General features: G+C 44.9%; 1 protein-coding gene across 2 annotated transcripts; it reads right to left on the bottom strand.

The window, feature by feature from the left end:
- Positions 1 to 26,738, bottom strand: LOC123801332 (protein Cryzl2-like). 2 transcript variants are annotated; one of them, XM_045811318.2, is made up of 10 exons: positions 26,660 to 26,738; positions 26,473 to 26,581; positions 24,036 to 24,132; positions 22,645 to 22,703; positions 22,053 to 22,118; positions 21,203 to 21,312; positions 19,702 to 19,783; positions 15,694 to 15,875; positions 12,976 to 13,204; positions 1 to 144 (listed from the first exon to the last, which is right to left on the bottom strand). In XM_045811318.2, the coding sequence occupies exons 1-10, from the start codon at positions 26,707 to 26,709 to the stop codon at positions 76 to 78; spliced, it is 1,053 nt and encodes a 350-aa protein (XP_045667274.1). In that variant the 5' UTR covers positions 26,710 to 26,738; the 3' UTR covers positions 1 to 75. The 2 variants fall into 2 exon arrangements, with proteins under 2 accessions (XP_045667274.1, XP_087714773.1); XM_087858647.1 differs by having other exon boundaries at positions 26,473 to 26,735.
- Between the last annotated feature and the right edge of the window lie 1,102 nt (positions 26,739 to 27,840).

Genomic DNA, 27,840 nt, shown 5'->3' with positions numbered 1-27,840 from the left:
GGAGGGAAATGAGGTTTTTTGGAAAGATAATGAGTTTGGATTTGGACACGCTGAGTTTGCTGCTGAGGTGAGGATTTATTTAAGGGAGATAAGCACCTTGCCCGTGGATTTGCGCTGAATCACATGAAGGAAAGCATCGTTGACCTAAAAAAATTCAAAAAAAAATGTGGTCACGCTTGCATATTTCAACAAACAGTTGTTGGTAGTTTGAGTCTTCAAATAGCTCAGATATCAAGATGTGTCTCCAATGACGTATATAGAGCTAACTATGCAATACTAACTAAATAATTAATCACCACAAACTCAAAGGAAAACAATAATATTTAAGAATAACCCAACCTCGAAATTTTTCTGTCTAAAGTATAGTTTTCAATATTGTCAGATAAATGACAGCAGGTAAAAAGTCCTCAGGCCTGTCCATACTCTATTGCAATATTTCTGCATGTTCTAGTTTCTGAAAGAATACAGCCACTGCCAGAAGAATCAATAGTTTGATATTTTACAATTTTTATCTTTTTATTAAAATTCTCCTGTGTCCAGTGTAACTGAAATCGCAATCCACCTCAAATCCTATTTTTTTTAGAAGTACAAGTTTATAAAACGTAAATTAAGAAGCAGCCACAGTCATCAAGACAGTGTGATACCGGGGAAAGAATAGATAAACGGATCAATGGAACAAATTAGAGCCCAAAAATAAACCCACAAATACAAGCAACTGATCCTTACCAAAGGAGCAAAGGGAATTCAATGGAGAAAGGATAGTTTTTTCAAGAAATGGTGCTAGACTACTGGGTGTTTACCCCAAAGATACAGACGTAGTGAAGAGAAGGGCCATATGCACCCCAATGTTCATAGCAGCAATGTCCACAATAGCTAAATTGTGGAAGGAGCCGAGATGCCCTTCAACAGATGACTGGATTAAGAAGTTGTGGTCCATATATACAATGGAATATTACTCAGCTATCAGAAAGAACGATTACCCAACATTTGCTACAACATGGACGGCACTGGAGGAGATAATGCTAAGTGAAATAAGTCAAGCAGAGAAAGACAACTATCATATGATTTCTCTCATCTATGGAACATAAGAACTAGGATGATCGGTAGGGGAAGAAAGGGATAAAGAAAGGGGGGGTAATCAGAAGGGGGAATGAAACATGAGAGATTATGGACTATGAGAAACAAACTGAGGGCTTCAGAGGGGAGTGGGGTGGGGGGATGGGATAGACCGGTGATGGGTAGTAAGGAGGGCACGTATTGCATGGTGCACTGGGTGTTATACGCAACTAATGAATCATCGAGCCTTACATCAGAAACCGGGGATGTACTGTATGGTGACTAACATAATATAATAAAAAATCATTAAAAAAAAAAAAGAAATGGTGCTAGAACTACTGGACATCCACATGCAAAAAAAATGAATCAAGACACTGTTCTTACATCATTCACAAAAGTTAACTCAAAATTAATCTTCCGCCTACACGTAAAAGGCAAAACTATAAAACTTTCAGAAGGAAACAGGAAAAAAAAATCCACATCCCTTAGATCGGTAGTGAGCACCTAAGCACGATCCATCAAAGAAAAAACTGGTATGTCGGACATCATAAAATTACAAACTTCTGCTCTGCAAAAAACACTCAGGGGAATGAGAAGACAAGCCACAGCCTGGGAGGAAAATCTTCGTAAAATGCATGACTAAGAAAGAACTTGTACCTAAAATATACAGAGAATTCTTAAAACTCAACCATAAGTTGGAGCGCCTGGCTGGCTCAGTCAGTGGAACGTGCAACTCTTGATCTCGGGGTTGTAAGTTCAAGCTCCGTGTTGGGTGTGGAGAAGACTTAAAAATAAAATCTTTAAAAAAAAAAAACTCCATAAGAAAACCAACAACCTCATTACAAAGCAGCAAAAAATCTGAATAGACTCCTCATCAGTAAAGACAGTCCGACGGCAAAAGAGCACATGAAAAGATGTTCCACGTCGTATGTCATTAGGGCAATGCACGCAAAAACAAGACGCCACCACACACCTCTCAGAAGAGCTAGAATCCCGAATGCTGACAACAGCACATGCTGGCAAGGAAGAGCAAAAGGAACTTCTTACTCATTGCCGGTGGGATTGTATCATACAATGAATCCAAAATGGATTCCTTTGGAGACAGTTTGGTGGTTTCTCACAAGGCTAAACACCATCTTACCATGTGATCCAGCAATCACCTTCCGAGGTAATAAACTGAAAAGTTAGGTCCACACAAATGTTTATGGCACCTTTATTCACAATTGTCCAGACTCGGGAGCAACCGAGATGTCCTTCAGCAGGTGAATGAGTAAACAAACCGTGCTCCATTCAGGCAATGGAATGTCATTCCACGGTAGGAAGAAAGGAGCCATCAAGCCACGAAAAGACACGGGACAATCTTGAGTGCAGACTGTTAGGTAAAAGGAGCCAGTCGGAAAAGGCTGTATACTATATGATTCCGACTATATGACCTTCTGGAAAAGCCAAAACTGTAGAGACAGTAAGAAGATCAGTGGCTGTCAGGGGTTGGGGTAGGGAGCAGGCGTGAATAAGTGGAGCCCAGGAGATTCTTCGGAGCAGTGAAGCCATTCTGTATGATACTGCAATGACGGACACATGACATTATACATTTGTTTTGGCAAAGCCTGTAGAACCATACAGCACAAAGAGTGAGCCCTAATGTAAACTACGGACTTCAGTTAATAATAATATATCAATACTGGTTTATCAATTGTAGCAAATGCACCACACCAATGCAAGACGTTAATACTAGTGGAGGGGCACCTGGGTGGCTCAGTCGGTTAAGCGTCTGCCTTCAGCTCAGGTCATGATTCCAGGGTCCTGGGATCGAGCCCTGCATCGGGCTCCCTGCTCAGTGGGGGGCCTCTTCTCCCTCTCACTCTCCCTCTGTGCTCTCTCTCTCTCCTTCTCTCTCCCTCCAAATAAATAAATAAAATCTTTAAAAAAAAAAAGTTAACACCAGTGGAAACTGGGTGGTAGGAGAAGGGATATATGAGTGTGCTCTATACTTCCTGTTGAATTTTTCTGTAAACCTAAAACTGCTGAAAAAGCAAAGTCTCCTGATATTTACTAAGATAAATAACAAATGCAAAAAATTAAAATTGAAAAAAACAGAGAATGGAGGAAAATAGAAGTGTCATTATTTGCATATAATAGAATAATCTACATAGAAAAATTAATCGAAGCAACAGACAAGCAAATAAGAAAGGTCAGCAAGATCGTGAGGGATGAGATCAGCTAACAAAAATTACTGACGTCTCTCTGTATCAAAATAATCAAGTAGGAAATATAACAAATAAAACAGTACTCTCAAAGGCAAAAGAAACAGTAAAGTACTTAGAATTAACATAACTAAGAATGATCCACAAGACTTTATGGAGAAAAACTTTAAAATCTATTTAAAAACATGAAAGATCTGAATAAATGGCAATATATCCCTGTTCACAAATAAGATAACATTGTAAAAATATCAATACCTTCCCAAATTAAATAGTCAATGCAATTCCATTCCAAATTTCAGCCAGATATTTTTTAGGAACTAACCAAATCTATTCCAAAATTTACCTAAAAGTGCCTGGGTGGTTCAGTTGGTTAAATGTCTGCCTTTGGCTCAGGTCATGATCCTGGGGTCCCGGGATTGAGTCCCACATCCCCTCCCCCAACTCGTGTACTCTCTCTCTCTCTCTCTCTCTCTCTCGCTACGTCTCTCTCTCTCAAATAAATAAAACCTTAAAAAAAAAGCCACAAAATTTACCTAAAAGGATAAAGATTCACAAAGAGCTAAATCAAATTTTTAAAAACAACTAAGGTGGAAGAGTGATCCTTCCAGATATTAAAACATACTTCAAAGCTATAACAATAAAAACAGTATGATACCATTATAGGAACAGAAATCTGAACCTAGGGAATAGAAGAGAATGCAGAGTGTATCTGTGAACTTGAAACAAGATGAATTTGTTTCATTTTCTTACAGAAGCTTCACTTCTCAATGGAGAAACAACGAACTATTTGGTCTGGGAAAACTAGCTCACTACAAGGGGAAAAATAAAAATTGGTTACCTAATTTATACCCAATACAGAGGTGACTTCAGATGGATTCAATCCTTATGTGTGAAATAAAAGTATAAAGTTAGTAGAGGGGGCACATGGCTCAGTCGGTTAAGCAGCCGACTCTTGATTTCAGCTCAGGTCATGATCAGGGTCCTGGGATCAAGCCCCACATCGGGGTCCCTGCTCAGCTAAGAGTCAGCTTGAGATTCTGTCTCTCCCTCTCCCTTTGCCCCTGCCCCTGCTCACGCACTTGCTCACTCTCTCTCTAAAATAAATAAATCTTTATTTTAAAAAAGTTAGTAGAGAAAAATAGAGAAGATCACTGTGGCCCAGATATGACAAAGGACTTTTTTTTTTTTTAAGATTTTATTCATTTATTTGACAGAGAGAGAGACAGACAGCGAGAGAGGGAACACAAGCAGGGGGAGTGGGAGAGGAAGAAGCAGGCTCCAGCGGAGGAGCTAGATATGGGGCTCGATCCCAGGACCCCGGGATCACGCCCTGAGCAGAAGGCAGACACTTAACGACTGAGCCACCCAGGCACCCCAGTCGAAGGACTTTTTAAACATGTCCCAAATAGCACTAACTCACAAGGCAAAATATCGATGTGTTCGATTACATGAAACCTAGACAACGGCGACAGAAAAATGAGAAATTTGGAAGGACAGACTTTTGCAAAGTCTCAAACTAACATCTAGAACCTTGCTACTCACAGGGTAGTTCAAGGACCATAGGCTTTTGCATCATCTGGGAGCTTATTAGAAACGTGCAATCTTGAGCCCCCTCCCACCTTTACCAAATCATAATCTGCATCTTAACAAGATCCCCAGGTGTTTCATGTGCACATTAAAACTTGCGAACTACAGATTACACAAGGAACTTTTGCAAATTAGTAAGAAAGAGGCAGGAAGCCCTATAGAAAACTGCACAAAGGGCTTAAATTACTAAACCCGAATGTTTACCAGATCTATAAAGAGATGCTTACATTGATTAGAAATCAGGGAAATGCAAATTAAAATAATAAGATACCAGTTTATGCCTTTCGGTTTGGCAAAAATCAGAAAGTAGGACAATGCCACACAGCAACAGGGTGGCGAAGAAAGAATTCGCACGCACTGCTGGCAGGGGCATAAACTGCTCAAGTCATCCTGGAGAGCAGTTTGCTGTCAAATTCAGTCTGCATACAGCCTGTGCCCCAACAACCCCACTTCCGGGAAAATACTTCCAAAGCAACTTCGCACAAGTCCCGACTGTGAGACTGTGGATGCTAGTGCTGATTATGGTGGCAGGGAACCGGATCAACCCCAGCGTGCATCACCGCGAAGCCAAGCTGTAAACTAGCAGGTGCACACCACGGTCTCTGCAGCGGCGGGAAGCAATGAACTGGAAACAGCACCAGCAACACAGGCGATCTTAACAGGACAGCACTGAGTGCAAAATGAAGAAGCAAAATAAGGCCTACAGTACAACCCTGTGCTGTTATTTGTGTAACTGGAAAATAAATTAGCAAACAAAAAATTACATGTTTTACAAGGAAATATAAATCCAAGGACACGTATCAAACACAAGAGTGGAGGATGGTAGTGGGTCATGAGGATAAAGGGAATAAGTAAATACAGACATCCAGAAATACACAGACATAAAAACAAAAGATGGTCCAACAATGCAAATGTGCTTTGAAATGAGAAAAATGAATCACCAACCCTTCCCACTTAAAATCCTTCCCCAAAAGCATAGAAAAAAATAAATAAGTAAAAATAAGCAGAGAAACCAATCAATCAATCAAACAAATCCCATTCTCGGCAGCACGAAATCCCTGGTTTCAAAAACATCTGCCTTGCAGGTCTTCGTGCCTTATAGAGACCTTTCCAATCCATGCAAATTTAGACATACTCAAAGGAGCTGGAAGAGGTCGAAGACACGTGTTTTGAAACATGCCTCCCTGCCCTGTCACTAGGAGGCACAGCTCAGGCAACTCACAGCAGCATCTCTCCCTGTCAGTTTGAAGCCGCTTGTTCCCAGAGATCTGTCACAGCCCAAAGACAGAAAATACTCAGGAAAGCAAGCATGATGTGAGATAGTGATACTTCTTTTACCTGGCATCCTAGAGAAATAAGGAATCTCCTAACGAGTAAATCTTAACATAAAAAGAAAGCTGTCCCTTTAAGAGCCAGAGCTTCTTTTTAATCATTTTGCGTATAAATATAAAACCGTGGGGCACATTTACCTAACTTCTCTGAAAGATAATATTGGCAGGAAGCATACACTTTTGTTCCATGATCTGGGAATCTCTTAACTCTGAACGTCTGTGATTTTCCCTTCTGTTTTTCAGACATTCTGTTACATCTCTGTCCAGTTGCCACTTCTGCTGTGATTGTAGACACTTCTAAAAATAATCCAGCTCTGTCCCCTTTCCACCCTGTGGCTTCTATACAGGCTGGGAAAACAGACAGCCAGTGGCCTGAAGAACTGGATGCTTAGTAAGTAGGATAGGGCTCTGAGTGAGAAACTAAGAAGGGAAGTGCAGGGCACTAGACCAGAGTCTTTTGACAGCTAATTTAGATGCCTGGGGACATTTTCCTCCTTCTGCATTCTACTGCTGCAGAGAGGGAAGTGCTCCATCCCGCTCCCCAGAGAGATCCACAGGCCCTTCCCAGAACCCGCCCTTGCAGTGGGTGAAGCCATCGTTAAATTTGTCTCTGGAGATATGCAACCCGGAACGTGGGGGCAGGGTGAGGATACTTCTTTTGTTTTAGGTTCCGCTGCTTGAATTTTTAATTAGCTTGTCAAGCAGGAATAATCAGAGTAAGCTATAGCTCCCTAAATACATCATGCTGATTCATGCCTCCTTAGAAACCATCCCTTCCCCTTATCATAACCCTGTCCTGAGAGCTTCCCGACAAAACAAAGACATTCCTTAAGTCTTCGTTTTTATTGACTGGCGTACAGAATGTACCCCATGAAAGTTGATGAGTAAAATGAACTCATGAATGAATGAATATACCTGGGACTGAGTGGGATTGTTTTTAAAAGGTAAAAATGTTTAGTGATACACAGTCCCATTTGAATTATATTTATCATGTCATTGCTCTAATACAAGTTGATCTGAATCTCCTTTTAAAAGTCAATGCATTTTACCAAAAAAGAGATACAGCTGACAAATAAACATATAAAAAGACACTCAAGATCATTATTCAATAGAGAAAAGCAAATTAAACCCACAATCAGATACCACCAGTTACCTACTGGAATGGCTAAATTGAAGGAAAACGACCTGACAGTGTGAAGTTCTGGCAGGTGCCCGACTAGACTCTCATATATTGTTGGTGGGAATGTAAAACAATACCACCGCTCCGATACGTAGTCGGTAGTTTACTAAAAGTTAAACATACAGCAGCAAATCAGTACAAACAAAATCCTGACGTGTACAAACAGAAAATGCATGCTAGAGCACCAGCGTCTCCCCCAGGATACACCAAAAAATAGAAAACCCACATGCTATGTATGGGCTTTGGTGGGAATGCGATAATAGTGGCCGTGTCTTCAAAACCTGGGCGGTAGACCCAGCATCCGAAGCGCTTGTAACAAGGCAGAGAGAGAGCGAGCAGTGGACACAGTCAAGCATGCCTCTTCCTGAGAACCACAGATAACTGGCATTTGTAGGATCTGCACAGATTTCTTTTAAACTGACATTCTTACCTAATGATGTTAACGAGGCACCATTGGAGACTGGGCGGAATAAACCTGCTCTGTAAATAACGCCAACTAAATGTCTGTGCAAATTTATAAAAATTAAACCTACGCTTAGCATGTGACGCAGAAATCCCAGTCCTAATTTTTTTTTAAATGTCTATACAAAACTTGCAAGTGAATGTTTATAGAAGGCTTATTCATAATCACCAAAAACTAAAAATAATCAACCAACTATTAACTGATAAATGAAAAAGTAAGTGGTGAAACATCCGCACAATAAACACTCTTCAGCAGGAAAAAGAAAAAAAAAAAAAAAGAACAAATTACTGACACATGCAAAACCATCGGGGCGGGGGGCGCCTGGGTGGCTGCGTCGGTGAAGCGTCTGCCTTCAGCTCAGGTCATGATCCTGGGGTCCTGGGCTCGAGGCCACATCAGGATCCCTGTTCAGCAGGGAGCCTGTTTCCCTCTCTCCCTCTGCCTCTCTTGCCCTGCTTATGTTCTCTCTCTCTCTCTAATAAATAAAATCTTGAAAACAAAAAATAAAAAACAAAAAACATGGGTGAGCCTCAGAAGTATTACACAAGGTTTGAAAGAAGCCAGACTGAAGAGACTACCTCCTGTATGACGCCGTTTATATGACATTCTGGAAAAAGCGAAACAATGAGGAGGGAAAACAGACCAGTGGTTGCCAGGGGCTGTGGGGTAGGAGAAGGGGAGTGATGACCAAGGGGCACAAGGGCACTTTTCAGAGTGATGGAACCATTCTATATCGTGATTGCAGTGGGGGGGTTACATGACTATATGTGTTTGTCGAAGCTCGGAGTGAATTTTACTAAATGTAGATGATGGCTCAATAAACCTAACTTTACAGAAAAAAGTCAAGCCGTGTATTATGAAACACAGATATAAATAAATCTTCAAAACTAAGTGTCAGCCTGGGTTCCTTAGAAAATAGAGCCTTGTCAAAACGTATGCCTTATGGGCCCTTGGGTAGCTCAGTGGGTTAAGCAACCGACTCTTGATTTCGGCTCAAGTCATGATCTCAGGCTTGTGGGATCAAGCCCCGGGTCAGGCTCTGCACACAGAGGGGGACTTTCCTTGGGATTCTCTCTCTCCCTCTCCCCCTGCCCCTCCCCCTACTCTCTTTCTCAAATAAATAAATAAATACATAAATCTTTAGGAAAAAAATGTATGGCCTAACGCTTCACTGCAACCCCAGGGAGGCAAAGGTGGGAAAGGTGAAGTGAATCAAGGAAGGTGGTGTGTGTTACTGATCCGGAACTAGTCACGGCTCCAGGGGACCTCTCCAGAGAGGCCATATATAGAACCCACTGCTTGTCGACACACTCCATCAGGAGGAACAAAGGCAACAATTTGTCTCCTGTCTTTCCCTTGTCAAATCCTACCCCATGCAGTAAGCTCCGCACCCCCACCTTCCCAGCTGTGTTACCCAGACCCCCGCATCCAATGTCTGGAGAAGCCAGCACTTCAATAGCTCCTTCGGATCAGCACCGCATACCAGGACCGCAGCAGCTCCCACCCTGAAGAGCACGTTGGAGGCCCTGCCTAGGCTCAGCCCCCACCCCCCACCCCCACGCCAGGGAAAGCACTCGACCACCAAGTGTTAGGAGATGGGCCCTAGGGACAGGGTCTGGTTGTATGACAGCAGGGATCAGTGGTGTGAGCCATCACTAGACAAGGGTGGCAAGGGGCCAGGGCCTGGGGCAAGTGTCGCTGGCGGATATGGAGAACCCTATATACTGGGTCTGGAAGAGTGGACTCAAATCAATGTACTCTCTAAACTTAAGAGAGTAATTTAATTTTTAAGAATATTCCACACATACACTCAGGAAACTCCAAGTAAACAATTTCTATCAAATCTATTGATGTGGTGACCTCCCCTGACCTCACCTGACGTCACCTGACAAACAAGTTCGGATCTCTGAGGTGTAAGTCCTATGTCTGGTTGAGACGTGTGTGAGCATCTCCCTACGGAAAGCAGACTTGGCAGCTCCGAATAAGGCCATCCCCTGGACAGAGGACAGCGTTCACGCATGGCCCACCCATCGGGCACAGATGCTACACTTCAGGAAATAATAAATTCTAGTTAAAATTCAAAATCTAAAGACTGCCTCTCTAATCCTGCCCATGAAATGTCCACGCAAATGTGTTACAGCTCATGGGACCTGAGAAAGCTCAGCTCTGTATTTCATAACGAGCCAGATTTTGCTTTACACAATATAGTAAGTGTTTGCTATGTGCTTTTACATGTGTTATCTTATTTAATCTTCACAACGACCTTAGGAGGCAAAGTATATTACTGCCCTCGTTACAGATGAGGAAACTCAAGCATTAGAGGTGAGCAATTTGCCCACAGCCAGTTAAGTGGTAGGGCCAGGATCTGACCTCAGGTGGTCTGACCTGATAGCCTCCTGCCCTCAGTCATTCGACAGATACATGAGTACCTGCCAGGAGCTGGACACAAAGAGAGGCGTGCCCCTGCCCACATGGAGTTTACGGTCTATGGAAATGACAAGCACTGAACAATTACAAGTAGACAAAGAAAACGCACAGAGTGCTACGGGAGCTCAGACCTCGTGCCTACTACACAGGCTAGGGTACGAAGTATGTAGTTATTAATACTGACTATCAGGCCAAACCTATAAACCCATATATTCGGGAGAATATCAAGCTAGGAAGCACTGGTGTCTCCGGTTATTATATGTATATACTTGCGGTCATTTTCTGAGCCCGGGCAGTTTCTGACAAATAATTTTGTTCTAAAACATTAAGAGATTTACATGAAAAATATTACCCAGGTTAAGTGAAATTAACTATATATTCATTTAATCATCTTCATTTTAAAAGAACAAAATATATAAATTCTGCTAGTGCTTGGGAAAGGTCAAGCGTCCTGGTAGTTTTAACTGTAAGACAGCTCTTTCACATAGATAATTCTCCAGTGGATGAACGAACTTCATACTCTAGAATAAGGTTTCTAAGAAGCAACTTCCTGGCTTGCTTGAGGAGAGAGTCCGACATAGCCATAAGGAGCCCAGTTCTGGCGTCGGACCAACCTGGACTGGATTCCAGGTCTGTCACTTACTACATAATACCGAGTGGGTTTCTTAGCCTCCACGAGTCTTGATTTCTTCATCTGTAAAGTGTAATAAAAATGGCTCATACCTCAAGGGAGCATTATGAAGACAAAATGAGAAAATGGATGTTAAAGTGCTGAACACAGTTCTTGGCCCACAGTACGCACCTAACGCCTGGGAGCTACCACTTCTATCACTAGTCCTCTAAGTAGTTGACATATGGGGGGAAAAGAGAAGAAATTGTGAATGGAGGGTGTGTGAATGAGATGAAATGATTAGGAAGAACGGTCTCCTCAGAGGGCCCAGAGGTAGCAGGATGGTCAGCAGAGTGGGAAGAACCAGATTAACCCTGTATGTGGAGCCCTCATTGGAAAGCAGCAGGGCAAATGGAAGCCGACAGAAGGTTAGTGATTAGATAGTTAATTCGTGTTTAAGAGAAGAGAGAACTTCAGTGTGAGTGATTAAAACAATAATTCAGGGACACCTGGGTGGCTCAGTCCAGTTAAGCGTCTGCCTTTGGCTCAGGTCATGATCCCACGGTCCTGGGATCGAGTCCCCACTCAGCGGGGAGTCTGCTTCTCCCTCTGCCTGCTGCTCCCTCTGCTTCTGCTTTCTCTCTCTCTCTCTGACAAATAAATAAAATCTTAAAAAAATAAAAATTTAAAAAATAATAAAACAATAATCCCCGTCTGACTTTCTCTCCTGCCTGAGCAGCACCTGAACACAGGTCAGTGAGGAGACAAGGTGGTTCAAACCAGCCAGCGTTTGCGCACCTGTCCTATTATCCTCATCCTCTGTCAACAGGTATCCGTGAGCCTCGGGTAAAGCAAACCTCAGCTCGCAAGACACATGATAAAAGCCACAAGATGGAAGGGGACTCAGAAATTCTTGAAACAGGTGATCTTCAAGTTTGTAAGCTGCAAAACCTTTTCACAAAAGGCAGAACAGAAAGGTAAAAATGTGCAGCCACTCAGACCCCAGCCGCGGAGGGGGCCCCAGAGCCCAGGCCACTCAGGTCTCCCTCCACCTGCCCACATCCTGGCTGCGGCCCCCCTGTAGAGGCATGGAGACTGTAGGTCAGAAAGGAGAGGAGACTTCCACAGGGCTGCAGCTAGAGAAGGCAAAGCCAGAAGTAGAATCCAACCAGTTATCCAAAGGCCAGTCAGGTTCTCTTTCTACCACCCAACACGACCCTCTGGACTGACATACGAAAAAGAAGAGGAAGAAAGTAAACCATGTTTGAGAAGAATATGCCCCATTATAGGGAAAAACATAAAAACGGAAGGCTGGTGGGCAAGGAAGTCTGGCACTGACAGCTCCGGCCCCCTAATCTGCATACGAACAAAACAGGGGCGCCATCAACGGCTGACTAGAGTCACCAAAACAGTTTTTTGAACATTAAAGCAAATTAAACGGAAAAAAAAAAGGACTTCACAGTGAATGCCTAACAGATTCACATTTACAACCATATTGCATATGCATGCACACAATTACACTTCGGAGGAAGTTTAAGCCACATTAATGGGACTGAGGGGGAATGAGAAAAGGGAGTGAAGAGCCAACAAAATTAACTACGGTGACTAATGGATGAATTACAGTCCTATGACGTGCGGCACGATTTAGTGTTTTGTTCACAGAACCTCAGTCTAGATCATCTGGTTGTACTTTAAAGCGTCTGTTTTCTAAAATCAAAGGTCAAGTTAAATGCTTCCTTCTTAGACGTGTATGTTATGCAGTTCAGAGTTCAGATAAACACGGGTAAATGATTTTCTAAAGTAACATCACCTCCCTCTGCTTAAGAAACCAATGATGTAAGGAGAGCCCTCGAAATCCAGCTCCTTCGTGGCCTGCGCAAATTCAGTCTCCCAGGTGGCTCACTGGGCCTGAGGCGACCGCCATTCAACCCAGGAAGACCTGGAGAAATCCTGTCCCCCTGCAGCCTGTGAGACCCCATTATTCTGCACTGCATTTGTACCTTTTCATTCCATAAAAGGAGGATTTATGGAACCCAGAGAGAAACTACCCAGTCGTTTGACACCGATTAGGTCCTGGGGTTTAGTCAGCCACATCCCATCCCTTCAGAGCGTCTCACCTCCTCCAGCTTAAAAACCGCTCCGATGTGTGGCTGGATGCGCCCTTGCTGGCAGTACTGAAGAGCTGAGGACAGGGTTCTGGAGAAGACGGGAAAGTTCTGCTCTTTGTATCTGCTCCAGTATAGCCCCATGGCAGAGACATTCTTCAAGAGCAGAAGGTTGGCCGGAACAGAAGCAATGGTTCCTCCAGCAAAACCCACCACCACGATCCTGCCCTCCCACGCCAAGCTGGGGGAAGAAAGGACAAGGAAAGGAAATTATTTTAAAAAGGAACATATATATATTCACACTCATTGGGATGGCTACTATAAAAAACAACAACTACAGAAAATAACCAGTGTTAGCAAGGATATAGAGAAACCAGAACTCTCATGTACTGTCAGTGGGGTTGTAAAATGGTGCAATAGGAAAACAGTATGGAGGTTCCTCAGAAAATTAAAAATGGAACTACCATATAATCCAGCAATGCCACTTTGGGTCTATATCCAAAATCACTGAAAACAGGGTCTTGGAGAAATAGCTGCACTCCCTCGTTCAAAGCAGCACTATCTACCATAGCCAAGAGGGAGAAGCAACCCAAATGTCCATCAACCAAGAGATGGAGAAACGAAATGTGTCATATACATACAATAGAATATTGTTCAGCCTTAAACAGGAAGGAAATGCTGTCACATGCTAAGACATGGATGAACCTTGAGGACATTATGCTAAACAAAATCAGCGAGTCACAAAAGAACAAATACTGTATGATTCTACCTATATGAGACATCTAGAGTAGTCAAATTCATAGAAAGTAAAATGGTGGTTACCAGTGGCTGGGGGGAGGGAGAAATATGAATTATTATTTAATGGGTAAAGAATTTTAGATTTGCAAGTTGAAAAAGTGATGAACATGTTTCACAACAATATAAATATAGTTTACACTACAGAACTACATACTTAAAAATGGTTAATGTAAAAAATGGTTAATATATGGGGTGCCGCGGGTGGCTCAGTCGGTGAAGCGTCTGCCTTCAGCTCGGGTCGTGATTCCAGGGTCCTGGGATCAAGCCCCACATCGGGCTCCCTGCTCAGTGGAAAGCCTGCTTCTCCCTCTGCCTGCCACTCCCCCTGCTTGTGCGTTCTCTCTCTCTCTCTCTCTGACAAATAAATAAATAAATAAATAAATAAATAAATAAATAAATAAATAAATAAATAAAATCTTGGGAAAATATATTTATTAAAAAAAGGTTAATAGAGCAAATTTTATGTTACGTATTTTTTAAATCACAATAAAAAGTGTAGAATGAATAAAGCAATCTACGTTAACTGGTAGAGAGAAAAAGTATAAGTTACCAGGGAGGTGGGGGAGGGGAGGAGCAGTTATCATTTAACATGTACAGGGTCCTCGCTGGGGAGAGGGACACAACATTGTGAGGATACTTAATGCCTCTGAATTTCACACTTACAAATGTTTAAAATGATAAGTTACGTATATTTTACCACAACTTAAAAAAAAAAAAAAAGCAACCCCCAGCTGGAAATTCCTCTTGACCTGACAAGCTGGCAGGGGTGAATCATTCTATAGCACTTTGGATTCTGCAGGAAAACATAAAAATAAGCCATAAGCAGGGCACCTGGCTGGTTCAGTCAGTTAGCATATGCTTTCGGCTCAGGTCATGGTCCCAGGGTCCTGGGATACCGCCCTGAGTTGAGCTCCCTGCTCAGTGGGGAGTCTGCTTCTCCCTCTCCCTCTGCCTGCTGCTCCCCCTGCTTATGCTCTCTCTCTTTCTGGCAAATAAATAAATAAATAAATAAATAAATAAATAAATAAATATCTTTTTTTAAAAACTTGTAACATCTTTGATATAGAATGTGTGTATCTTTGTTTGGCTTTTGCTTTTTGCTTTTTCTTCTTTAGAGGGAAATGAGAACCGCTTCTGATAACACTGTTACCCATTACCCAGAAGGCAAGAGGGGCATGAGAGCTAGCAGCTCTCTGTCCTGGCTCTCTACGGAGTCGATAGCCTCCTTCCTTTGCTTCTCTGAGCACAGTGTAGTGATGTTCAGGGGCCAGAGAACCAACTGGGTCCCTTCTGTGGGTAAGCTGTTCTGTCCGCTTCTGTTTCTTCAACTTTAAACTGAGATAAACCAGAAAATTGTGCTTGCCAGGACGACAGGAGAAATGAAGTCAGTATTAATGGAACACTCCAGAGTCTCTGGTTAAAAACAGAATGAGAATTGGTGTGGATATAACAGTCTCACTAAAACTCGCTGGCTGCTTCTGAAACCAGTGAGATCAAAAGAGTCTGTACTTTGGTGCATGGTGAACTAGGGACCTGCCACCACCCCTCCCCCTGGTCCTTCTAACATCTGAATGATGATGCCAAGAATTACCAACACTACGTACATAAAGTAGTTAATGGGGTCCGGCATGGCTGACTTTAACACATGCATAATTTCTAAAGCATTCAATATTGCCAACTAGAGAGTCTGCAGTCATTTTCTGGATATTTTCCAGTTGGATATCTTGTTTTTCTATATTTAAGCATTTCCTGATTTTCCCTCTGCTTCTATTCCTTTTCACCCTCCCACTCAGCTGTTCCCGTTGATGCCGAAGCCTACAGGAAAAGTGAGCAGCAAAAATGGAAAAGAAGTAAGGCCAGAAGGAAGACAGGTCTGGAAAGGTTTCAGCAGACCCCCAGGTCCAGCCCCTCTGGAAAGTCCACCGTACGCACCTGCGGAGCGCCTCCAGGAAGACATCTCCTCCCACAGTGTCGATGGCCACGTTCACCCCAGCACTGCCCACCAGGGTCCTCACTGCCTCCTTCAGGCTGCCCCGACTGTAGTTCACGACGGACTGTGCACCCTTCTGCATCGCCAGCTTGCACTTCTCGTCACTTCCGGCTGCAGCTATCACCTGCACAGAGAACACAAAGCTTCTGATGATCCAGAATATGAACCAAGAGGGGCTCACCCTACCTACCCAGCTTCCCCCCAAAGGGTACTACCCAAGGAAACCAATGTGACCTTGCTGCCCTAGCATCAGTCTCCACCCCACACATCAGGGCCAGCACACAGCACCATCACACTGGCCCCTCCACACCCACTGGCCACGGGATCCACAGTTCCAAGAATCCTAAAACCCCAATGTGTCTAGCTAGGAGAGGATTCAGGAGACACTCAGAAAGTCTTTTCCAAATATGGATGAAACCATCATTTCCTGAGCACCTACTATGAGTTAAGTAGTAAAGGTACCCAAGCTTATGGGGCGCGTGGGTGGCTCAGTTGTTAAGCGTCTGCCTTCGGCTCAGGTCATGATCCCAGGGGCCGAGGATCGAGCCCCGCAACGGGCTCCCTGCTCAGCGGGAAGCCTGCTTCTCCCTCTCCCTCTGCCCCTGCTTGTGTTCCCTCTCTTGCTGTCTCTCTCCGTCAAATAAATAAATAAAATCTTAAAAAAAAAAAAAAAAAGATACCCAAGCTTAGAGTCAAGATAGCAAGATACAGCAGTGTGAAGGTAGGGAAGTACAGAGGGTTGCAAAGTGCAAAGGAGAGGTAGCCAATCTAGATCGAGATCTCAAAAGGCTTCTCAGAGGGTAAAACATGATTCAGTAAAAAGATCTTGAAGATGGAAAGACCTGAGTTCAAATCCTGACTCTGCTCTCAACTAGCACTGTTACCTAAGACAAATGACTTAGTAAGAACTAATACTTACATAATGCTTACTGTGTGCCAGGAACTCCTCAAAGCTTTACATAAACTCATAACTCAGTCTTAAAAGCCCAATGTTATGCACACTACGAGCATCCCCATTTTAGAGATGAAGAAACTGAAGCAAAGGAAGTTACGTAACTTGCTCAAGGTCACACAGCTAGTGGGAGGGAGAACTGGGATCAACCCCAGGTTGTCCATCTCCAGAATTCACGCTTTTAACCTCCACGCTGCCCACCAGCTTCCCTAAGCTTCAGCGACCTCATCCGTGAAACAAGATTTATTTTAAAAATTAAATGGAATACTGTACATAAGGCACTTGGAAAACAAAGTACTAGATAAATTGAATCTATTATTGAACATACACAATCATTTATTGTATTTAAACCTCATAAGAACATTACAGGGGCAGTATAATTACGCCCATTCTATAGACGGAGACACAGACCTAGAGGTTAAGTCATGAACCCAGGCTTAGACAGGTAGAAGGTGGTATAACAACCATTCAAACCCAATGTTGCTGCCTGACTCCAAAGCCCATGCTTTTCTACTCCATCTGCCTGGGAGAAAACCACGCTTAAAGTCTGGCAAACATGGCCATGGGCCATCCTGTGAGCAGGTCTGGGGTTTGGAAGTCTCCAGAAATGCTTCCAACACATAAGCACTGCCTAGAGGTGACTTATCCCTGGATAGCACCCACCAGCCCGAGCAGTTTGGCCCCAAGGTGACACTGAGAACTTGCATTCAAACACACAAGATCATCAGTGCCCTTAGAAGATTTCAAACTCACCCCTAACTATTTGAACCTGACAGCTACCCTCAAGTACTCCCCAGGGGAACCCTCTAGTAGCTTCACATAGCGCACAGACGGCAGACCCCAGCCTAGGGTCAGGGAGTTGACGCCAGTCTCAATTCTCACAAGGGTGCCTGCGAGACCTGCCACGAACCCGTCTCCCTTGGCGTCTCACTTTCTTTATCTGTGAAATAGGGATAATAAACACATTACCCATCTCCAGGGGTTTGTTAGGCTCGGAGGTAAGATAATTGGTGTGGAGGCACTTTGAAAACGATATGAAATGCTGTGAATGGAGGTTGTTCTCAAAATAACCCGTTCCAAGTAGGCGGCATGATGACATTTTTAAAGTTATTTTTATTATTTTGTTGTTGTTTGCTTTTGCTGCAAACCATGATGGCTATGAAAGAATATACAGCTTGAATTAATTTTAATATCGGAGTCGAAGTGAATTTTTCTCTCTACTTAACCTACCATGTCTAATCATGACAAATGGTGCAATTTTATCTTCCTAGAAATGGTAAACAGTCAGTGGCTCTAGACAAGGAGACTAATTTTGGTCTCCCCACTGAGAGGTGCTAAAAGCCCTTGCTTTGACATGAAATGTGTTAATATTCCATGGAGAGCCTCCTGGTAGCTAAGATCGCTTTCAGAACTCACATGTCCTTCCCAAAGAGAACTTAATGCGAGAAAGGAGAGACACCCCCTGAAAAAATTCCGGAGCAATCCAATTATCTCCAAACCTGGGTATCTCGGTGCCTTCTGGATATCCCAACTGCACGCACCACAGAAACCTCACTTAATGCTTCCCAAACTGAGCTCGTCGTTCTCTCCCGTGTTCTCCACGAAATAACGGCAAATCCACCAGTTAACCTAGTTTGCTCCTTCCCACTCAATGTCTAATAATAACAGGTTCCCTTTTTAAGAGATTCTTACCAACATGCCATTCCTTCTAGCAGGCGTACTGCACGTGTAATTTCAATATTCCCACAACGACCCCATATGAGGAAAGCTTTATTTCACCAATGAGGTAACTGAAGCAATTAAGCTAGAGGCAGCGCTGGAATCCGAACGTAGGTCAGACTAATTTCAAAGTCCTTGTTCCTTCACCTGTATGAGGATCAAACTCTATTTTCTTCTACTTCAGTATCTCTCAATTCATCCCTTCCAGTGTCTTGGTTCAAGTATCATCACCGCCGGCTTGGATGGCTCCAAGAGGCTGCCTTACTGCCTCCAGACCACCCCTGACCTTGCCCCATCTCGCATCCCCACTGCTACCAGAATGAACTTGGCTACATGCAAATATGATCCGGTACTTCTCTGTTTAAAGTCCTTAGTGGCTCCTGAGAGCTTCCAATAAGTGTTCAAACTCTTCAGCCCCTCATGATCGTGTCTCTGCCTTTGTCCCTAGAGTCATCTTCCACCATTCCCCGTACCACCACCCCCCCCCGATGCTTTGCTCCACAGATGCTACTTGCAACTCCCTGAACACATCCTGAGACATCCCATGTCTGTTTTCTGACATGCCCTCCCAGCACTACAATGGCCTTCGCCTCCCTTCTTCCTCTATTCAACTGCTACCAGTCCTACAGAAGTCACCTGAAAGGCCTACTGTCTCCAAGAAATCTTCCTTATCTGACACCCACAGCCTCAGAGCGATGCCCTTGCAGAGACTTGGGTCTTTCTTTCCTTTGTTTATTCTTTTGTTCAAGAAATAGTTATTGAGTGCCTACTATGGTCTAGCTACCATGCCAGCTGGCTGGGACTACAGTAATGAGCCAAACACACACTGTCCCTGCCTTCATGGGGGTTCCAGTCAGGTAGGAGGGAGACAGTAATCCAATCATGACCCAAGCAAAGGATTAACCACACACTAAGGTGTGTACCATGGGATGCTGGGAGAGAATCTACAAACAGCTGGGGGCGGGGGCGCGGTGGACAGCTTAACATCTCCTGAGAGACAAGACAATTCAGAAAAGCTTTACAGGTAGAGGGAACAGAACCTGCAGAGGCCATGAAGTAAGTCAGCTCTTGCCAGGTTCTGGTGGCTGGAAGGACGAGTGATCCACTCCCATGTCCCCTCACCAGTCTGTAGACAAATAGACGGCAAGACCCTACTCTGGCTTACTTTATAACCTCAGTGCCTCGCCCACCATATTTATGAACAAATGAATGAATATATTCTATGTTTGAAAACTGGAGGCACGACTTTTTTTAAACGGAGACTCTAACACACAAATACCTGAGCGTGAAGAACATTTGTTGCCACATCTATTACCGCCAGGCCTGTGGCTCCAGCTGCTGCCGTCACCAAGACAGTTTCTCTGCCAGAGAAAGAGGAACGTGACTTCAGAAACCTTCAAAAATCATCCAATCACATGAGTTCATGAACATTTAAAAGCAAGAAGAGAACTTAAAGGCCATTTCACTCAGCCCTTCACGGACACCCGTTCTTCAGTGTTTGGAGTGGGCTTATGTACGTGACTGCTCGGTCAGTGCAGATTTGGTCCAGCTGAAGACTTCCCAGGAAAAAATATTCCTTACTCTCTGTAGGGAGCCTCTTCCTCGTGACAGGGACAACCCTTCCTTTCAGCTACCACTCCAATTTCTGCTTCAGAAATTCTGTCCTAAAATCATTGTCATACTGAACATTGCTGAATTTTAGAAAGTGGTGATCAAGGAACAGCCACCGCTCAATTAAAGTCACTTCTCTGGAGCAATTCTGAGTCTCTCTGAAAAGGGCAAAAGGCATATATTTCAGGTAAAGTGGGAAACTTCTGCACCTTTGAGTCTGAAATAACCTAGTTAGGCATACCCAACCACGCCTCACAGAAACAAATACCACAGGGCTCCATTAAAACCAGACTGAAACAAGTTTACATAAACCAACTCTCTGAAATTGTAAGGTTTCAGGTGCCTGGGGGGCTCAATCGGTTAAGCGACTGCCTTGGGCTCAGGTCGTGATCCTGGAGTCCCAGGATCAAGTCCCACATGGGGCTCTCTGCTCAGTGGGGAGTCTGCTTCTCCCTCTGACCCTGCCCTCTCTCGTGCTTTCTCTCTCTCTCTCTCTCTCAAATGAATAGAAAAAATCTTAAGAAAAAAAAAAAAAAGGTGAGGTTTTTGGGGTGCCTGGGTGGCTCAGTCGTTAATTGTCTGCCTTTGGCTCAGGTCATGATCCCAAGGTCCTGGGATCGAGCCCTACATCGGGCTCCCTGCTCAGTGGGAAGCCTGCTTCTCCCTCTCCCACTCCCCCTGCTTGTGTTCCCTCTCTTGCTGTATCTCTCTCTGTCAAATAAGTACAATCTTTAAAAAAAAAAAAAAAAGGGTCCTAGGATCCAGCCCCATGTCAGGTTCCCTGCTCAGCAGGGAGCCTCCCTCTCCCTCTCCCTCTGCCTGTCTCTCCTGCCGCTTGTGTGCGCTCTCTGTCAAATAAATAAATACAATCTTTTTAAAAAATAAATAAATAAAAGAAATAAAAGAAAATGTAAGGTTTTCTAGGAGGGGATCTCCAGAGTGGCCAGGTTCTTGAAAGAGCTATTTCCCCAAATTCATACTGGTCAAGTTCACAGTCTTATCATTCCTCGGACACTGGACCCCTATCTTGGGTCACTACCTCCCTTTGGGCTTTCCTCACACAAACTGAACAAGAGCTAAAGGTTAGGGAGGGGAGAGGAAGGGGCAAGGTCTTGCTGGGCATTTCTGATCTCAGAAAGAGATACTGGGCTGTCTACAAAGCCTCTTACCCAGGCCGAGTACGTGCCCGATGTTCCAAAGCCAAAATAGCAGTGCCATAAGATACAGGCAGGGTAGCAGCTTCTCGGAGGGGCACCCTTTCTGGAATCCGCCACAGTGTCTATAAAAAGAGATAACAGTAATGTAGGGATTAAGCACGTGTACCTGTCCATAAAAGCTGCTCAGGAAACATTATGATCGGATTGAGCGACTGATTTGTAAAGGAACCGAGCCTGTCAGGAACCAAAACCCGCCACAAGTCAAAACCAAGCAAGCTGTGACAACCTGGGTGTATGGGTCGTCACAAATCCCAAGGCTGGCATCTAGCTCAGGAAGGAATCAAGTTTCAGAGAATGGAACTGTACTGTAATCAATGAGTAGGATGTTTCTATGTCTGTTTACCTCAATAAAGTGGTGGGGAAAACTGTGTAATCTGCACCACTAGGGGCCGCCATTCACACCCCGTACAAGCCTACCCTCCACCCTGGCTGGCTCCCTTCCCAAGACTATCTCTTTCACAAGCTTGACGTGGTGGAGAAACCTATTATATCCAGCTCAATGCCCCAAACCAGTTTTTCTACCAAAACTACCTATGGTCCAATTGAACAGCCAGCCAGTCGCTCCAGGACTCGGAAAACAAAATGCCCTTCATCTCAGGGCTCCACACAAACAAAGCTCTGTGCAAGGGTTGTCACTCCGATACGGAAAAGGGCTTTAGCATTTGAAAGGAAGAAGTGCTTGGCTGAGACACAAATACAAAGAAGGGGGAGAGAAGGGTAACAAGGAAAGAGCTAGGTGGAGATTAAAGAAAAGAAAGGAGAAAAACAATCTCCAAGCTGACATATTGAGAGCTAGGGATACCTTTTGGTCAATGATGCATTCTTCAGCCATACCATTAAAGCCACTCACGCCAATAACTCGATCTCCCTGAAGAGAAAATACCATTAAGGGCTTGTTTAAATGCATGGCCTTGCCATTTACCTCTTCCCAAATTAATCAAAAAAAGAAAGAAAATCTTTCTTTCTGACCCCATAAGACACATCTGTTCAGAGTTAATGTTTAGTAAATAATTCAACCATCTTCTCAATACCCGCACCAGGGTGCCAAGACAATATGAGCACATTTTGGACAGGACAGAGTAAGGAAAAAGTTGAAATAAATTAAAATCCCAGAAATTTTTTCACAAGAGGCTGAAACTTGAGAATGTTCTATCCTCTCAGTAACTGAAGCCTGAGGTGCTGCCTTCTTTAGTAATAAAAGGTTTGACGAAGCCAGGAACTTCCACTGGCTTCCTTCCTCCAATTCAGAATTAGTTTCTTCCCCCTTCATCTCGGTTTCCCTCTGGTGTCTGTTGGCGAAGGCCAAGAGAAGTAAGACCCTCTGGCTACAGATGAGGTTAGCACATTTCTCATGGCTCCACACACATCAATTCCCTAGATTTCAACTCATTTACCTCTTTCACTGTGCTGACATCTGCGCCTGTCTCCAGTACAGTCCCGGAAAACTCCATTCCTAAAACAATTGGTTTAAACGCTAGGTTATCTATAAAGCCCAGCACCACGGAGAAGAGAAAAGCCTGATCAACAGGCCATCCTACCTGCTTTCTAGAGCTGAGAGGGCTTAAGCGTCCCCCCCCCCCCCCGCCCCGGGAAGAGCGTTGTACCCAAAGCCCAGGAAAGTGAACTTAAGATTTCAGGCTCACAACCTGAAAAGTGACAGCAGTCTTACCAATTTACAAATGAAAATTTCAAGAATGGGCAAAAACACAGAGAGGCACAGGTACACAAGTACTTTTGATCCTGCTCACTGGGGCCTTGGGCTCTTTACAGCACCCCAGTTACGGCGCTCATCATATTGTATTTATCTGTTTCTGTGTCACCTCTTGTAGACTATGGGGCCCTCAAGGACATGAACTATATTTATTCATACAGTACTTGGCTCAATTTGGATGAACTGATATTGTCTGCTCTTTCCTCTTCCACCTCCAAAATTTCTGAATTTAATGATCATACATTTCCCACTTGCGCTGCCAGAGGAATAACTCCATTGACTACGGCATTTTCCCCCCATCCAGCATGTCAGCAAATACAAACAGAGGGAAATGGTTCCAAATGTTGAGACACAACCAAACACCCCAAGGCCAAAACACAGCAGCTATTTTGCAATCACTGTATCCTTAATAGTATATGTCTGTATAAAATCTACATGTGCTATACACAATAAGCTATACTTCTATCTCTTTAACTAAATGTCAACAACAAAAAGCCATCATTTGTCCACATATTCAGGAGCTAAATGTAATCAGAGTGGGCACAATGAAAATCAGACAGTGGACTGCTAGAAATGTATAAACTCTTTGTCCTCTTTCTGATCCTCTGATATTAGGTTTCCTTGGGAATGTGGTTCTGATGACTGAGAGTTTTAGCTGCAAACAGATGTTTATGATCCTTCGGTGAAAAAACAACACTGAGGCACTCACAAGGAATGGAAGGGAATGACGAGGACCAATGAGGATTCTGAGCAGAATCTGCTGGACATGATATGCAAAAATTCACTTATTAAATGAAATTCACAGTTCATTTATGCACCGTTAACATCTTTACTGAGCATCTACTAAGAGCCAGGCCCAACATTAAGATGGGGGCTAAAGCTAGGGGCCAGACAGTCGTAGAACCTTCCCTCAGGGGGCTCACAATCTAGTGCTTCCTATCAGTGGCGAGGCTGACATATCTGACACATCACTGTGGGGACGTAAGCACCACCAGCGTCGCGCCTGAGACGCACACGGTTCTGAAAACTCTGTAGCTTCCTTCCCGAGCAGTCACTTGGCCCCTTCGTACTCACCAGGTGTGAAGGGAAGTTGGGGCTTTTCCTGATACTGACCACGGCAGACCAAAATGTCAGCAAAATTAACTCCACAGAAATGGACACCAACTCTGACCTGCAAAGGAAACACAGCGGCAGGAGGCGCCTGGGTGTCTCAGACGGTGAAGTGCCCGCCTTCAGCTCAGGTCATGATCCTGGGATCCTTGGATGGAGCCCTGGGTCGGGCTCCCTGCTCAGCAGGGAGTCTGCTTCTCCTTCTTCCTCCGACCCTCTGCTCCTGCTCTCTCTCTCACTCGTGCTCACTCTCTCTCAAATAAATAAATAAAATCTTTAGGGAAAAAAGGGGGGGGCAGCAAGCAGAGTGGTGCTTGTCCACGGAGACAAAGTTCATTCAATTGCACCAAAATATTTCCTGAATGTCTACTATATGCCAAGGACTGAACTAAGTGCCCGTGTGCAATCATGAGGCACAATGGACAAGGTTCTTGCCTTCATGGAGCTAAGAGTATAGTAGATATCGGATATCTGTCTATGGCCATCCCACCTGAATGCATCCCATCTAGTCTGATCTCAAAAGCTAAGCACAGGCGGGCCTGGTTAGTACTTGGATGGGAGAAGAGAGACATCAGCCAAGTAATTGTGATGATTAACGTGTTAAATTACAACTCCTACACAAAATGTTAAAGAGAGAAATATATGGTGCTATGAAAGTGCATAATGGGGTGATTTAACCTTTTGTTGAAGTCAGGAAAAACATCTCTGAGAAAGGAACACTTGAACTAAGAACAACTAACACAACCAAATATGATGGCATGTGCAAAGGCCCTGTGATGGGATCAGAAGAAAAACCAGTGAGCTTAGCGCACAAAGAGGAGAAAGAGATGGGGCTACAGAGCAGGGTCCACACCGTCCAAGGGTATGTCGTCTTTACGGAGGTTCTGAGTCTTCACAGGAGGAACAGTGGGAAGCCATTAAAGGATTTTAAGCAGAAGGGTAACTTGACCAGCTGTTCTGGGGATCAGCAATCATGGTGGAGGCCAGTTCTAGATCCCCGGCTTCTGTGCTTCGTGCCCATGCTAGAGCAGAGGCAGACCTGAGGCAGTGTACCCAGCACTTTTTCTAGACCCTGTAAGCCAGTGCTTCTCAAAGTCTGGTTCCCAGACCACCAGCTTCAGTGTCACCTGGGAGCTTACTTAGACTTTCAAATTCTCAGGCCTCACCCTGACCTAAGGAATCAGACACTCTGGGGACAAAGCCCAGCAATCTGTTTTAACAAGCCCCAGCTGATTCTGACACAGGCTGAGAAGAGGGCTGAGAAACAGGAGAAAATGAAGGCTGAAAGAATCGCTGACGTTCATGTCTTTGTTTGCTTACATTTCCCATTTAGTACAGAGGAAGCCATGTTGGTGAGAAGACATTTCTATGGACAAAATGCATCCATTCAACGATGTTTTGAGTGTCTGCCATGTGCCAGGCACCATTCCAGAATATGAGGATTTGATGGTGAGTAAACCCACAGAGACCCAACTCCCATGAGCTAATTCCTTACGAGGCAGTGTCTGGGCAAAGAACAGAACAAAAGAGCCCAGCCTTCAGGCTGCACACACTGTGTGCATGACACGTCAGTTGTTGACATGCATGGCCCACGTAGGTCCTCAAGCCACTCCACCTTGATTCAAGGATGATTCAAGAATAAATGTCTTTCAGCACATGAATCCCAGGAAGCAGATCAGCTGCCATGATATGCTCACTCAAATAATCCATTTCGCAACTGGGTCCCTGCTAGTGAAGTGACACTTCAGCGCTGTGGCCGCCTTGCTCCTTCTCACCAGGGGTCCCTGACGCTGAGGCTCACTGCTTGCTTCACCTTGTTAGAGGTTCTCATTCTCCATTCGAGATGACATCGTGTCACCAGAGAGGTCACCAGGCAGCGCCAAAGTGACTTCCACATTTCACTGGAAATGCCCACAATCCTAAACTAATCCCACCCCAAATCACGGCACTACACCAGAGCAGGGCACAAGGCACGTACTCAGAATTATAGGACAGACGTTACCGGACTGGTTTGGGTGAAGAGGGAGGACAGATCATTAAATGCTGACGCTGAAGAGGAAGCCAAGGATGGGGTCCATTTCTGTGTATTCAACCAATAACCTGCAAGGGGTTGTGCAAAGTCGTGTGCAAATCAGAATTGTCTGTTTCTAAGGCAACAGCTCTGGGGCCTTTCGCAAGAGGCCTGCATTTGAGTTTGGGGGAGCAATCTTCCTTCAACACTTGTGGCCTTTTTGTGAACCCCGAAAGGGCCCTTCTGGCCCAGACGGAGTTTAGCTCCAGGCTCCCGGTCGCCCCCTAGCGGAGCACTTAGGAATTCCATTCAGGACCGAAGCCCGCGGGGGTGGTGTGGCGGCCGAGGGGAGAGTGAAAGGGGGCGTCAGGGGTCCAGTCACCACCCTACCTCGTGAGGCCGGACAGGGCGGGAGGCGACCTCCTCGATGGCCAGGCGCTGCTTCAGCTCGGCGCAGAGCGCGGCGCGGTAGTGGCGGCCGCAGCCTGGCCCCGCCCTCCTGCAACACAGAGCAAGCGGCAGGTTACGGGGGTCCCCCGGCTGCCTTTCGGGGCTCAGGGGAGAGTCGGGGCCCCACCTGCAGAGCCACGCCCGAGGGAGGCACCGGCCCCGAGCCACCGCCGCCATGGCCCAGAGCAGGGTGGCACGCGGGCCGGAGCGGGGGGGGGGGGGGGGGGGGGGATGGCAGGAAGCGCGGATACGGCGCCGGCCCCGCCCCGGCCCCCGGGGACCGCGGAAGAGCCTCCGGCGGGGCGCCCGGGGACCGCGACCCGACTCAGGCGGGCGGCGGAGGCCGGGACCGGGGCTGGGTCACCGCACCCACAGGGCGCGGTGCTTCCCCGGGGGTCTGAGCCCCTTGGGGCCCCGGCCTCCCCGGTGGTGGAGCTCGCTGGAGAGGAAAGAAAACGAATAAAAGGAATAGATCGGCCAAGATTAAGCTCTGTTGACATTTTACTAGCAAATTTGGGAGATTTTTAAAACCACATTTGATGACATGTACATAGCAGTTCTTGGGTCCTCTGCACTGCAAAATCCTAAATGCACAGGGAAAGGCCTTAATGCCTGCATCAACACCTTGCTGGAGTTCAGTTCCTGTTACTAATTTTCTCACATTTGCGGGGCTATTTACACTAAAATTATGCAGTTACTAGTAATCCACCGTTGAATGATCTTACACAGATCCAAAGAATACTTTCAATTAAAGGCAGGCCTGAAGCTGGTGGTTTTTATATTCCTGATGCCTCGATTATGCCTGGCACATAGTAGACGCTCAGTAATTGACCCAATGACTACTTAGTTCCTTGGTGAACAGGTACACTCTGGAAAAACATAACAATATAATCTGTGAAATATTATAAAACTGGACAGATTTCTACTGTACCAGTAACCAAATGTTCATATATTAGCAAGATGAGAAAAGCACATAACCCTGGGAAGAATATTTCATTTGACAGATGGCTTTTAAACACACCTTGATGTCTATAAAAGACATCCAGTCAAAGAACATAGCCTCTCAGGTTCAAGCCCAGTTCTACCACCTATCTGTGTGGCTTTGGCATTACAACTGATGGCTGTGGGCCCCAGTTTCCTCCTCTATAAAGTGAAAGCATCAGACAGAATAATTCCCGAATTGCTAAATTCTTTCAATTTTTTGGTGGAAAATAGTCCAAGATAGCAAATGACCTGAAAGGAATGATCAGGGGTGGAGTGAAGGGAAAATAGAGAGCAAAAATGAAGGAGTGATGAACGTCTGGGATT

This window comes from Ursus americanus, chromosome 2 (genome assembly GCF_024610735.1).
Source record: "Ursus americanus isolate L20-20 chromosome 2, mUrsAme1.1.p, whole genome shotgun sequence".
Lineage (NCBI taxonomy): Eukaryota > Metazoa > Chordata > Mammalia > Carnivora > Ursidae > Ursus > Ursus americanus.
This window is presented reverse-complemented; position numbering and strand designations above follow the sequence as displayed.